The 13,312-nt window shown below is 38.3% G+C and overlaps 1 protein-coding gene across 1 annotated transcript in view; it reads right to left on the reverse strand.

Moving 5' to 3' along the window:
* Window positions 1-2,227: 2,227 nt before the first annotated feature.
* stard8 (StAR-related lipid transfer (START) domain containing 8) overlaps window positions 2,228-13,312 on the reverse strand; it is a 62,095-nt gene continuing 51,010 nt past the window's right edge. The window contains exons 12-13 of the mRNA XM_043705304.1: window positions 7,093-7,269; window positions 2,228-5,856 (exon numbers count right to left, since the gene is read on the reverse strand). Coding sequence (XP_043561239.1) covers window positions 5,742-5,856; window positions 7,093-7,269 — 292 coding nt within the window. The 3' untranslated portion in view covers window positions 2,228-5,741. The remainder of the gene's footprint in view (window positions 5,857-7,092; window positions 7,270-13,312) is intronic.

Genomic DNA, 13,312 nt, shown 5'->3' on the forward strand with positions numbered 1-13,312 from the left:
CAAGGATGTTGCCAGGGTTGGAGGATTTGAGCTACAGGGAGAGGTTGAATAGGCTGGGGCTTTTTTCCTGGAGCGTGGAATGCTGAGAGGTGACCCTATAGAGGTTTATAAAATCATGAGGGACATGGATAGGGTAAATAGATAAAGTCTTTTCCCTGAGGTGGGGGAGTCCAGAACTAAAGGACATAGGTTTACAGTGAGAGGGGAAAGATATGAGAGAGACCGAAGGGGCAACATTTTCAAGCAGAGGGTGGCATGTGAAGGGAATGAGCTGCCAGAGGTAGTAGTGGGGGCTGGTACAATTGCAACATTTAAATGGGTATATGAATAGGAAAGATTTGGGGCAGATGGGACTAGATTGGGTTGGGATTAGATTGGATTGGGATATCTGGTTGGCATGGACGAGTTAGAATGAAGGGTCTGTGTCCGTGCTGTACATCTCTATGACTAAGTGAAATTAAATACTTTGAGCTGTAAATGAATCTAATTTCTCCACTGTAAATTTACACATTGTATAACATTACAGTTCCCTGGTACATTGGGAAGTTGTGCAGATAAACATCAAGATTTCTTTCTGAATTGACAACAGCAGAGTTCTTTCACATGCCCAGTGTTAATCTCATTGAAAATTGTGGTGACAGTGGACAGGCAATTCTCCCATAGGTCAGGCTGTAATAAATAGCACTTCAAAGATCTCCAATGCTGTCTGGTATATTTACTGGACTCCCCTATGTTCACCTACCATTGGGAGGTAAATTGTGTTTTCCAGGAATCATACCCAACTGGAATGGCAAACCTCCCTGACCCTTGGTTAAGGGAGTGAATCTTTACATTCCAAATGTGTATCTTTGCTGATGCCAAAGGAATCCTACACTTGTCCTCGTGAATACCTTCACTGGATCTACCTTTGTTCACTATCACACTGGCTATTGGCTGTGCCAATGCAATGGGAACTCCTCCAGAGTGCCCACACCAGACTCCAACTCAATATCATCTTTACAATCAAAAGGGACAGGGAGAAGCTTCTCTAACAAGGCAAGCTGGAAACCTCAGAGCAGAGATCGCAGTGCAACAATCATTCATAATCTTTTCAGGGCAACTCCAATGAGGATTACAAGCTTGTTTTTCAACTTCAATGTTAATTGACTGTTCGACCAGGACTGGATTTAATTTTCATTGTGAAACTGAGGTCACAAGGCCAAAGGCCATAGAAGTAAAGCACAGTGAAGTCAATTATTGAATTTTAAAGCCTTGTTGTAGTAGGAAGGACCTTTGATAATTTTGACTGCAGAAGTGTTAAATGGGCAAAAGTGTTAAAACTATTTGCCATTGCACTAAGTCAAACTTCTCTCCACTGGAGATGGAAAATACAAATAAAAGACTATAAAGAAGAGGTTAGAAGTTGACTGTGATTTGTCTTTGTTTTAAGATATTGAACAATGCAGAGTAAAGAAAGCTGCATTCCTGGCTAATTTTATTTGCCTTTGACAGTTGGTAGGATTACTGTTGTCCCCATAGCACCACACAATCCAGATTTCCTCATTTAAGACAGATCTGGCTAAGAATGTTGCCAACTATATTATGGCAGGGTCAGGAAGCTCACTTAAAATAAGTAGTCAAAACATTTCAGACATTTTAACCTGAAGTAATATTTATTAAAATGATCTGTACATTTGACAAATTGTCAAGAAAAATATAATTTTAATACAAGTCTTTTTTTAAAAAATCCATACAAATGTTTCACATTGGACAGATTTTATAGAAACACAATATGTACAATTGGCAACAAAAACTCAACAAGATAAATACCTGAGATCAAAAATACTCAATATTAAATAGAACCTGTGCCATTCTACATCCCTCAAGGTCTTCCAATCCATGAATACTCAGTCACACATGTTCGTCCTACAGTAATGCGCTGGGCACTGGTAATATCCATTAATTTAACATACAAGAACTTGTGTTGTACATATGCATTCTTCATGTCCATTCTCTCAACATGAGAATACAATGCCTTAATAAACACAAAGGTAGAACTAGGTTGAGGGTTGATCTTCACATTTTTCCAATCTTTGATTGTAACGAATGGAAAATTATATAAAACGCATCTGTGATTTCCAAACTACTCTTAATGGATTAGGCTGTTCACCTAAAGCACAATCCTGTATAAGCAGTCCAGTAATGTTAGTCAAATAGCATACTCTCTGCCAACCCCACACACAAAGCCCATTTTTTTTCCCAAACACCTTACTTGGAACAGTGAGCAATTTCAGAGGTCAGAGAAGGGAGTTTGGAATACAAGATATCAGGAATTGAAAAACTGATTTGAAAAAAATTGAAAAATATGATTCTGCCAGCATATTTGAAGCTTCTGCGAACCTTAAAATATTTTATGATGACCTATCTATCCGTCATTCCATCTCCTGATGAAATGATCTGTCTAAATACTAAACACCGAATACTTGACAAATTCAGCAGTTTTGGCTGCATCTGTGGAGAGAGAAACAGTTAAGGTTTCATGTCCAGTATGATTTTGGTACCCTGCCAGAGCTTCTGGGTTTCTCGAGCATTCTCTGTCCATTTCAGAGTTCCAGCATCTGCAGTATTTTGTCTTTAATTGCATTAATTCACTTTTGGGAACCAGAGACAATTCCAGAATATTTAACTATTTATACAACATCATGTCTCTTTATAATTATATTTCTTGGTTTGACAGATCAATGATTCTTACAGTTTGCAAGGCTTTTTGACAGAACTTAACATTTGATCAAAAGATGATGGTACGTACTTTGAGACTCCATCCAAATCCTTATGCTAGGCTCACTAGTGATTTTTTTTTAAGCAACACTTCTGTTCATGAAGATATATAGTTTTTGCAGTTGGTTGCTGTAATACATCTGGATTGCAGATCTTTTATCCTCACAGCACACATTGTTTTGATTACTTCTTTCCTTTCCCACATCCTTCCTCTTCCAGCTTCCTATGACTAGCACATTTCATCCTTTAAAAGTGAGTATACCTTTCTTTCAACACAGATTAAAAACCTCTCTACCGTACTCAAAAGATCAACTTTGTTGATCTTGCGATGCGTTTGGTCATTTTGTAGCTCATTAGATGCATCACAAGATTCAGTCAATTTAAGAATTGCTATAAAATGCTCATTTTTCACATTTTCTGTCACAACACAGCTCAACTACTTGTCAGATTTCTTTTACTCGAGGCCTGAAGGTCAACTATATTCAATTTTTAAGAAAATCACATCTACAAAAGTCTTTTGACAGTGATTAAAATTCTATAACAGCCCCCAATTTTATTCTTGTGATTAAGCAAAAATTTCACAATAAGTGGTATGTGGAAGAAATAGAAAGGTGAAATGTGGCAATTGAAAAGTTAAGATTCCTGGCAGGGATATTTAATTTTGCTTCCTTATTTAACAATTTAAACGTGACGCTGTTTCACCTATAGTTCAATAAAATTCAAGCAAGAGTCCATTCAAACTCTAAAATAAAACAATTTCTTCTAATCTCTAAAAATTGGGATTGTAACGATCAACTAAATTGGATTTATTAATTGAAGATATGACCACGCCAGCTTTTAAAAGAATCTGATAGCTAAAATATGGTCACCAACTTCTCCTTCAACAAGGCTCCTTCAAATCAAAAGAAAGAGTTAAACAATGCAGATATATGAATCATAGACAAAGCTAACAGTATTTAAAGTTTTGCTATGCAAAAAAGTGTGACTGAATATAATGTAACAACTAGCAGTTAATGTTAAATATCAGCATTCCAGCCAAATTACCATTCCACTTTGAAAGCTGAAGAATTGTTCAATTTATGGCAATCAGGCCAACTGAGAATGCTGGACCAGAGATGCAACTACTAACAGAGCTCGAGAGCAACACAATCTATACATCAAAACCATGCAAATACAAATGCCAATTTATTTCTAATATTACAGTGACCAGCAGCAAGTAGGCTGAAATCAAAGCACCAGGTAATGACAAGTATCTACTTTGACCATAAATAGCATTGTGCAAAAGAAAATACGAATACTCCAACGTGCACCAATTTAAATTAAATGCATTCACTCATTTGTAGTTCAAAGGGTTGTTTAAGTTTTAAACTGCATTTTTTCAAAAACAAACTATATGGGACTTTTTTTTATATCTATTAATTAAATTGTATTTTTACTAAATGAAATTGAGGTTTATTACCAGAATACCCAAGATAAACATAATCAGTAATGTTCATATACTGGCATAACCACTGGGTTAGGTAGCCAATCAACCAAGATGCATCAAGCTCTTCCCTTGCACGGTGCTAAAAGTCCTCAAACAAAATTAATACACAAACTGCCATATTACAAGGATTGTATCATGGAAAATAATATTAAATTGGAACTATAAGGGTGTTAAGCCAGCACTGGGATGCTAAAACTGTCATCTCAAAGACCTAGAGTGGAATGACCTATCCAAACTACTTAAAATAAAATTTGGATAATTAAAATAACAAATTCAAAGCAGAGAAATAAGAAGAGGGCAATCGCACAGACGTTCCATCAATGCCCTCTTATGAAAGGCATCCAGAGCATTGCAAAAGAATGGAGTAGGTCTACGGTTGCCATCTCTGGTCAGATATATTTCTGCAGATTCATCATGACCGCTCTGGTCAAAATGTAGCCCTGCACTCCCTTACAGCATCTTCTCACAGCCAATTGGAAAGGGAACAAACTAGATTCATTAGATTGCCAATGAGACAGTCTTCCTCCGATTTCCAGCTCCAAGATTGTTTTATGTAAATAAGACAAGAAATTGTCTATATAAATGCTAGGTATTTGCACAGTACAAGGATCTTATTTGTGCAGCAAGTCAATGTAGTACGCTACAAGAGTATACAAGATCAGGTATGAGCATGAAGTTTAATAAAATAACCTCAAATGGTTTAAATGTTTATTCTTGCTACAGAAAGAACCTATTTGCAGGCCAGTCAGCAGCAACCCACACAACTTCCTAAAAACACCATTCCACTTCAGTTCCACAACCAAGTCACACATGCTCCCATCAACATCCCCAGCACTTCCCCATACACAGTAAACACTTCTCTGAAAGTTAACAATCATACACCTCTCATTTCCTTATTCCATTGTTTAAGGGTCTCGACCCCATAATTCCAAGACATTTCCTTGCATTTATCTTTCCTGCTAGTTGAATGTGTTGGTTGACAATATCACAGTGAACAGATTTAGACATTTTGCTCTTTTGGGCTGGTTTACTTTCAACAAATTGAGATAACCCCTTTCTTTACCCCAGATCTATGGGTGCAAGAATGTCACAGCAGTTAATGAATTAAAGCCATACAAAAGATTAAAACCAAGACACTGGACAGAAGAACAATGTCATTTTTAATGTATCTCACCAACTCATTAGTGTGTTACTGCTAAAATCTAATTATCAAATAACAATTACTTATTGAGTCCCACGTCAGGAATGATATCTTTACACAAAGCATGGTGGTAACCAGGATACCGGACACATTAAACCAACAGTTGGGTACTATGAAGGGATGACAGAAAGTCTGGTATATTGTAAATATAATGCTGAATGGGCTGAAGATCCATCTTCATCTGGACCTCTCGTGATGCATCTTGTCCAGTTAGATTAGATAGAAGACACAGATTAGTGACAGTTGTGAAGAGGGAATATTCATTAAATACAATTTTCTCTTGCTTGCAGTATTAGCTCATTGCAGATGTAGACCTCGTGAGTTTGGTGGCAGGAAGGAATCCCGTATCCTCGCAACTTCTACTGCGCAGAGGTACCCAGAGACCTTGTTATACCATTCTGGAGTCCGACCCCTGACAGATAAAAAGAAAATAGAAACAGAAGAAAAGTCAACAACAAGAAAAAGAAAAATATTCAGCCCGTATAGATGCAATGGTAAAGGCGGCATAAGAATGCCTCTTCTTCCTCAGACAGCTCGGGAAATTCAGGCATGTTCATAAGGACCCTCACCAACTTTTACAGATACACCATAGAAAGCATACTGACTGGGTGAATAATGGCCTGGTATGGCAACCACTCTGCCCAGGAACTAAAACGACAGAAGGTTGTGTGCACAGCCCAGATCATCACTGAAGCCAACCTCCTATCCACGGATTCCATTTACCCAGACCATTCCCCTGGAAAGACTTTCATCAAAAGACCTATCCCACCCCAGTAAAGCTCTTCTATAACCTGTATCAGGCAGAAGATACAGAGGCTTGAACACACGCATGTTCAACAACAGCTACTCCCCTGCCATTATTAGACTGATGAATGGACTCTCGAACTTCAAATAACGTTGATCTTGCTAAATGTTGATCTCGCCCAGCACACCCCTTGTGCGACGTAGTTTGTATGCCTGTCAAATTTTTTTCCATCCTATGATCTGTATGTCTTTGCTATGATCTGCCTGTACTGCTCGTAAACAATGCTTTTCACTGTACTTATGTACACGTGACAATAAACCAAATCAGTAACATAACTCTCCCAATATAATATTCAGCTTGATTTGAAACATCTCTAATCGCTGTCACTGCTACTCCAAACAAGTGATTCTAAACGTTTGTGTAAAGGTGTACTTACTTGAAATGAAAGGAATTAAACATTCCTATACCATGAAAAGGTCCATATCAAACTCCATCTTTGTAGAATACAATGTACTTTATGCAATACAATACAATACACAGATCAAAACAGAAGCTGCTTGATTCAGCAGCTGACTGGAGTGGAATATTCATGAGAAGTGTTTGATGACCCATACCCAAGAAGAAAAATGATCTTAACAGGAGACAAATATCTCAGAATTTAATTCAAAATTAGACTTTGAGGTTTTTAGTTGATTACAATAGCTGTTAGAGACAGTGCATCTTTCACTCCATTTAGTACCCATGAGAATTCTTGAAGCTTAACCAACTAATGCACTTGGATCTGCATGAAGGGTAACCCCAGTGCCTAAGAATGAGAGCCACCAGGACAGCTCTCTCTCGATTGATGCTCACGTTCCTGCATAGTTTAATCTCAGAATGGAAGGAACAATGTGAAACACAAACCTCAGGTCTGTCCTGGAGATGTATGTGAGTCTAGACCGGCCTGGGCCGCAAGCTTCAACCACGTACTGCGAGTTCAGGACTACTGCTCTCACACCACCTTCCAGGGGCACTGCATCATGCTCAACAGAAACTGCTACCAGAATGCATGCTTCTTTCAGTAATTCAGTCCGCCATGCCCTACATCAGAGATAAAACAAAAAGTACATTGTGACAGTGGATTGGACATTGCTATGCTAACTATAAAAATTTGACACAAAGTAAAGGCACAAAAGTAAACTGTTGTCACTGATAGTAAAGACCACTCAAAGGAAGCTTGGTGCTTACTGAGAATGCACCAACATGTTGCAATAAGTGGTAAAAATCATTGAATAACAAAGAACCGTGACACACCACACCTGAGTGAGTGTGGACTGAGTCAATGCCAATTGGAGTAGCTATTAAGAAAATACACATTATAATTTGTTATTACATTAATCAAATCCAACAGGATTGGAATGTTTCTGAATATACAAGTATATTCACAATAGTTGCCAGGCAATAAGTTTATGATGAATTAAATGAAATGGGAAGTATCCTAATTTGTTATGCCTTTAATTTGTAACTTAATCTTGATGGTACCAGTAGATAGCCATTGGTGGCACCAATAGTAAATAAGAGGTACATGGGGCAGATTTTCACACTTCTCCACTTGGTATACTAAATTATTTTTAAAGCCAGCCACAAAGACGTGCACGTTCATAGAAAGAAGTCTGCCTAATATTCAAATCAGTAATTTTAGTGTGAGGATTTCAGAATAGATTTTTAAATGTGATGTGCCCAATCAAAATATACTTGGAGAGAAACAAAAATCTGTAGAATGGGCTTTTAAAGTAAGTATCAAATGTGTCTTTGATTGTCAAGAAGCACATAAACCAGGAAGAGTAGGCCATTCAACCCTTTATGCCTGCTCCTACATTCAATACGTTCATGGCTGATCTTCTATCTCATTGCCATATTCCCACTTTCTCACCTTACCTTGACAACTTGTTAAAAACAACTTTGAGTATATTCAGTGTTTTGGCCTCCCTTTACTGTGATAAAGAATTCTATAGGTTCACTACCGTTTAAATGAACGGCCTTTTCTTCATCTCAGTCCTAAAACTCTACCCAGTATCCTGAGACTGGGGAATCTAGAACCAAGGGACACAATCAGGGAAAACATCCTCTCTACATCTAGTCTGTCCAACCCTACTAGAATTTTGCACTTTCCAATCAGATTTCCGCTTATCCTTCCACACTCTAGTGAATACAGGCCTAGTCAAACCAATCTACACTCATAGCACAATTCTGCCATCTCTAGTATCAACCTCGTGAGCCTTCACTGTACTCCCTCAATTGCAAGTTTTTTTTTGGGTAAGGAGACCAAAACTGATGCAATACTCCAGAGGTGATCTTATCAAGTCTCTGTGTAACTGCAGTACAACAGCCCTACTTCTGAACTCAAATCCGCTCGTAATGAAAGCCAATAAATCATTTGCCTTTTGAGTTGCTTGCTGCACCTACCTATCTACTTTCCTTGACTAGTGTATAAGGAAACCCACATCCCTTTTGTATGACCACACTTCCCAAAATATCACCATTTTAATAATATTCTTCCTTTGTTTTTCACATTGAGCATGTAATGCATCTGCCATGTGTTTGCCTACTCACTGAACTTGTCTAAATCACATTGAAGCCTCCATACATCTTCCTCAACTCTCAATCCACCCTAGTTTTGCATAATTATCAAACTTGGAAATGCTGCATTTGGTTCCCTCATCGTTATAGCTGAGGCCCTCCATTGATCCTGGAGATGCCCCATTAGTCACAACCAGCCACTCTGAGAACGACCCATTTATTCCCCTACACTGTTTGGCAACAAACCCTGGATGCATGCAAAATATATTACACCCTAGCTTGGGTGCTCTATTTGGACAACTAATCTATGGGACTTATCCAATACCTTCTGAAATTTTAAATACACCACATCCACTGGTTCTCCATTAGCTACTCTACTAGGTTCATCCTCAAAAGTCTACAGGTTTGTTAAGCTTGCCTTGTTCAAACCCATTAATGCTTTCTATATGTTGTTACCATTTATAATAGACTAGGCTAACTGGTCTGTAATTCTGTTTTTCTCTTCCTCCCTTTTTAAACAGTGGGACTACACTTGTCATCTTCAAATCTGTAGGAAATGTTTCAGAGGCTATGGAATTTTGGAAGATTCCAAAACATCCAATATTTTGTTATAGACTAGGGCAGACCACACAAAACATTCTTAAGCAGGCAGCACAAACCATAACTGTGCAATTTGTTTCGGTACAATGAAAATTACCCAGAGCAAGTTAGCTAGGTTGATGGCCAGGATTGAAAACAAAAATTTATTCACAAAATTACACAATGAAACACAAACATAATAAAGACCCCTTACAGAACTCAGTCTATCCAAACTAGACTCAATTATGCTGTTCCAATTATACACAACAGTCCCAAAAAGCAAACCCCATGAAACAGTAAAAATAAAACAAGTGCTTATAGGTTGAAGTTAGAAGGACAGAAGGAGAGAGAAAGTTTAGCAACCTGTTTCCACACAGCTGAACTCCTAACTAGTTCTGGACTGAACTGCTAGCTAGAGAGCTGACCATTCCCCTTTCAGTACAGTATACAGGTCACTTCTAAAACCTGACCATTTTGGCCTGAGGTCTCACCTGTGTACATAATAAACAAATCCTTTTTCATCTCTGTAACGAATTAGATGCTTCGGAGCCCGAAGGGTTTTATGACCCCTCTGAAAAAAAAATCAAGGACACAGTATCCTTGAGAAAATGAACAAGCTTTTTAGAGAAAACAAAAGGACTAGCTTTGTGATAATTTCTAGGGCCACTTCCTTTATTACTCTGCAATGTAGATCATCAGGCCCTGGTGATTTGAGTAATAAAAATATTTGGAATATACATTTGGGAATAAGCATAGCAAAAAAAATGTTGGAGGTTTTAAAAAAATAGCCAAGATATATTATAGATATGCATTAATCCAGAATACATTGAGGCACTTGACAGAAGTAATAGGATCTGGAATAGTTTGGCGTTAAATATCAATACTGGACTCAAAAACAAAGCAATTTGCACAATCAAATCTACAATAGAAAAATAAAGAAATGAAAGCAAGGAAGGTGATCAGGAAATGGAACAGCAATACTAACGTGGAAGGAGGAATGGATCCAAACACAGCACAACAGTGAGTGCCAGTAACCAACGGAGGGGAGGTAGAAAGTAAAACAAATGTCAGAGGATCCAGAGTAATAGTGGAAGCTAGGGATTGAAATGTTATAGAGTAAATTGAGGAATCAAGATGGTATCTTTAAGGTTGAATTGGGTCTAAAATGGGTCACAACACTCACAAAATAGGGCAACACGATGAGAGGAAGAAATGGTTATTTTAGCAAAGGTATCCAAACTCAGATTCTTAGTAATAGCAAAAGTGAGGCTGAAGGGTGAAAAACAGTGGGGAACAGAATCAGAGATAAAAGTACATTTTGAAACAATACTGTCAGAAACTGGGCTGAAAGTCCGAGCATTAATTTGAAATGAAAAAAACTATATAACTTGACATTTAGCCATGATGTCAACAGTTGAATTCCAAGATCCAACAATAATCAGAAGTCAACCAGAGGCTACTTATTTCAGAGTCACTACAGAGGCTTTGAACACAATTTCTACAGTCAAACATATTTGAACTATGCTCCTGGTGGTGGGGTAACTGAATCAGAGCATAGGAGACCATTCAGACTATCATATCTGTTCTCCAATCAGCCTTACTCAACTGCACTTTTCCTAAAGTCCTGCAAATAGTTTCAAATCAAGATACCTGAGCGCAATTTGCTATGAATCTGCTTTCACCACCCATCCAGATCATAACAGTGACTTGAATTTTTCACAAATAGAGGGGATCACTGGTTTAGCCAAAGTTACACCAGAAACTGGAATCTCAAGATCCAGCCCCAGACCTTAAGAGACAGAATTTCAATGTCATGCAAATCTTAGAAAAATTCCCCATTTCTGTCCTTAAAGGGTAACAGGCTTTTTTCTTAAAAAAAAAAGTACCTCCTTGTTTTAGAGTCACCCATATCCTTTCCAAGTTCCCCTTGTTATAGTTCAGGACCTTACAGACTTCAGGTAATTAAGGCAGTGAATGAAATTTTGACCTTCTTTGTTAAAGGGATTACATTTAAAAGCAGGTAGGTTATGTTGCAGCTATATAGGGTGCTAGTGAGGCCACACCTTAAGTACTGCATGCAGTTTGGTCTTCTGATGTGAGAAAGGATGGACTGGCATTGGAGGGGGTGCAGAGAACATTCACTATATTGATTCTGGAGTTGAGGGGGTTGGCTTATGAGGAGAGACAGTAGCCTGGGATTATATTCATCTCAATTTAGAAGAATGAAGTTAGATCTTCTAGAAATATGAAATTATGAAGGGAATAGATAAGATAGAAGTAGATAGGATGTTTCCACTGGTGGGTGAAACTAGGACAACAGGCATAGCCTCAAAATTAGGGGCAGCAGATTTAGGACTGAATTCAGAAGGAACTTCTTCACCTAAAGGGTTGAGAATCTGTGGAATTCCCTGCCCAGTGGAGTGATTGAAACTTCCTCATTGAATATTTTTAAAGCTAAGATGGAGAATTTTTTTGAAAAAATAGTAAAGGAATTAAGGGTTATGGTCAGAGGGTGGGTAAATGGAGCTGAGGCCATGATAAGATCAGCTCTGATCTTATTGAACGGTGGAGCAGGCTCCAAGGGCCAGACGGCCTACTCCTGCTCCTTACGTTCAAGAAAGTACCTCCTCACTCCTCTAAACTCCAATGGAAATGTGCCCTTCAGTCCAATCCTTCCATATACCACAAACAAATCCATGTGTCAATCTAGTAAACCTCCTCTGAACCACCTGAACATGTTTAGATCAAACCTGCGCACAATATTGAAGATATGGTTTCTTCAACATCATGCAGAACTGAAACAAAACTTCACTTTTAAGTTCAAGTTCTCTTATTTAAAGATAGCATTCCATTAATAACCTTCTATATCTGCATATTAACTTTGTGATATGTACTAGCACATCTAGGCCTCTCTGCACCTTGGATTTCTGTAGTTGCTCTCAGTTTAACTACTGCTCTTTTTTAAAACAAAGAAGTCCTGTTAAAACCAAGTTAAAACTTTCCCCACAATCTACTCCATTCACCAGATTTCTGTGCACTCACCCAATCTCTCTATATCTGTCTGCATATTTATGTAATTTTTACAACATACTTTACTACATATCTTTGTATCATCTGCAAATCTACCAGGTGCCTCAAAAGTCTAAAATTAACACCTAGGATGAAGTCAACCAAGACCTGATGTCTTGTCAGACTGCAGTTCCATCAATGTACACAGTACTGCTTCCCTAGTGGTTGCAATTGCACCTCTTGACATTAGACGGAGGTCAATCACTACATGATTCATGCTGAATGACCCATTTCACAACCTCTCATCATCATATTGGGCTGCCTGCCAGCTCGCAGCTTGATGGACAGCTCCAAGTGGTTATAGACTTTTTTGTTAAATAATCAGTGAGTAAATGAACACTTGAGAAGCTTTTATAGTCTTAGCATTATCCCGAGGTCTGCTCATGATGGATACTAGGTTCTGTTGGCATGGAGGTTGAGGGGGGAAAAGGTGGCACTAACTGAGCCTCGGGGCTATAAAGGACATGCTTAGAGAAATCTAGCTTGGCAAGGAGGACTACAAACAAGAGAGTGGGAAGAAGGGGCTAAAGTTGACGTGGAAGGTATAAGGGGCCATGGGGTGGGTACAGGCCATGAGATGGCATAGGCAGAGATATGTGATTGTTCTTTTGTAGGAGGGCATGAGAGCTGGAAGATATTATCTTTTTCATAAACAAAAAAACCAGGTCACTTTTTCTTGACAAGGGAACAAGCCAGTGCTTTAACTTGCGTTAGGGAGCATGCTACTTGAAGAGGTAGCATGAAATAGTCACTGCTGGAGATGTACATTTGCAATAGCATAAAACAACAGATAGTTTCAATCATCAAAAATAAAATTTCTAATTCTGTGCAGTTAGCAAAAACTAATTAAGGCCTACCAACTATTTAAAGTCTCCCATTTTACATTTTTATGGCCTTCCAGAAGGCATTTGATAAA

This window comes from Chiloscyllium plagiosum, chromosome 15 (assembly GCF_004010195.1).
Source record: "Chiloscyllium plagiosum isolate BGI_BamShark_2017 chromosome 15, ASM401019v2, whole genome shotgun sequence".
Classification (NCBI taxonomy): domain Eukaryota; kingdom Metazoa; phylum Chordata; class Chondrichthyes; order Orectolobiformes; family Hemiscylliidae; genus Chiloscyllium; species Chiloscyllium plagiosum.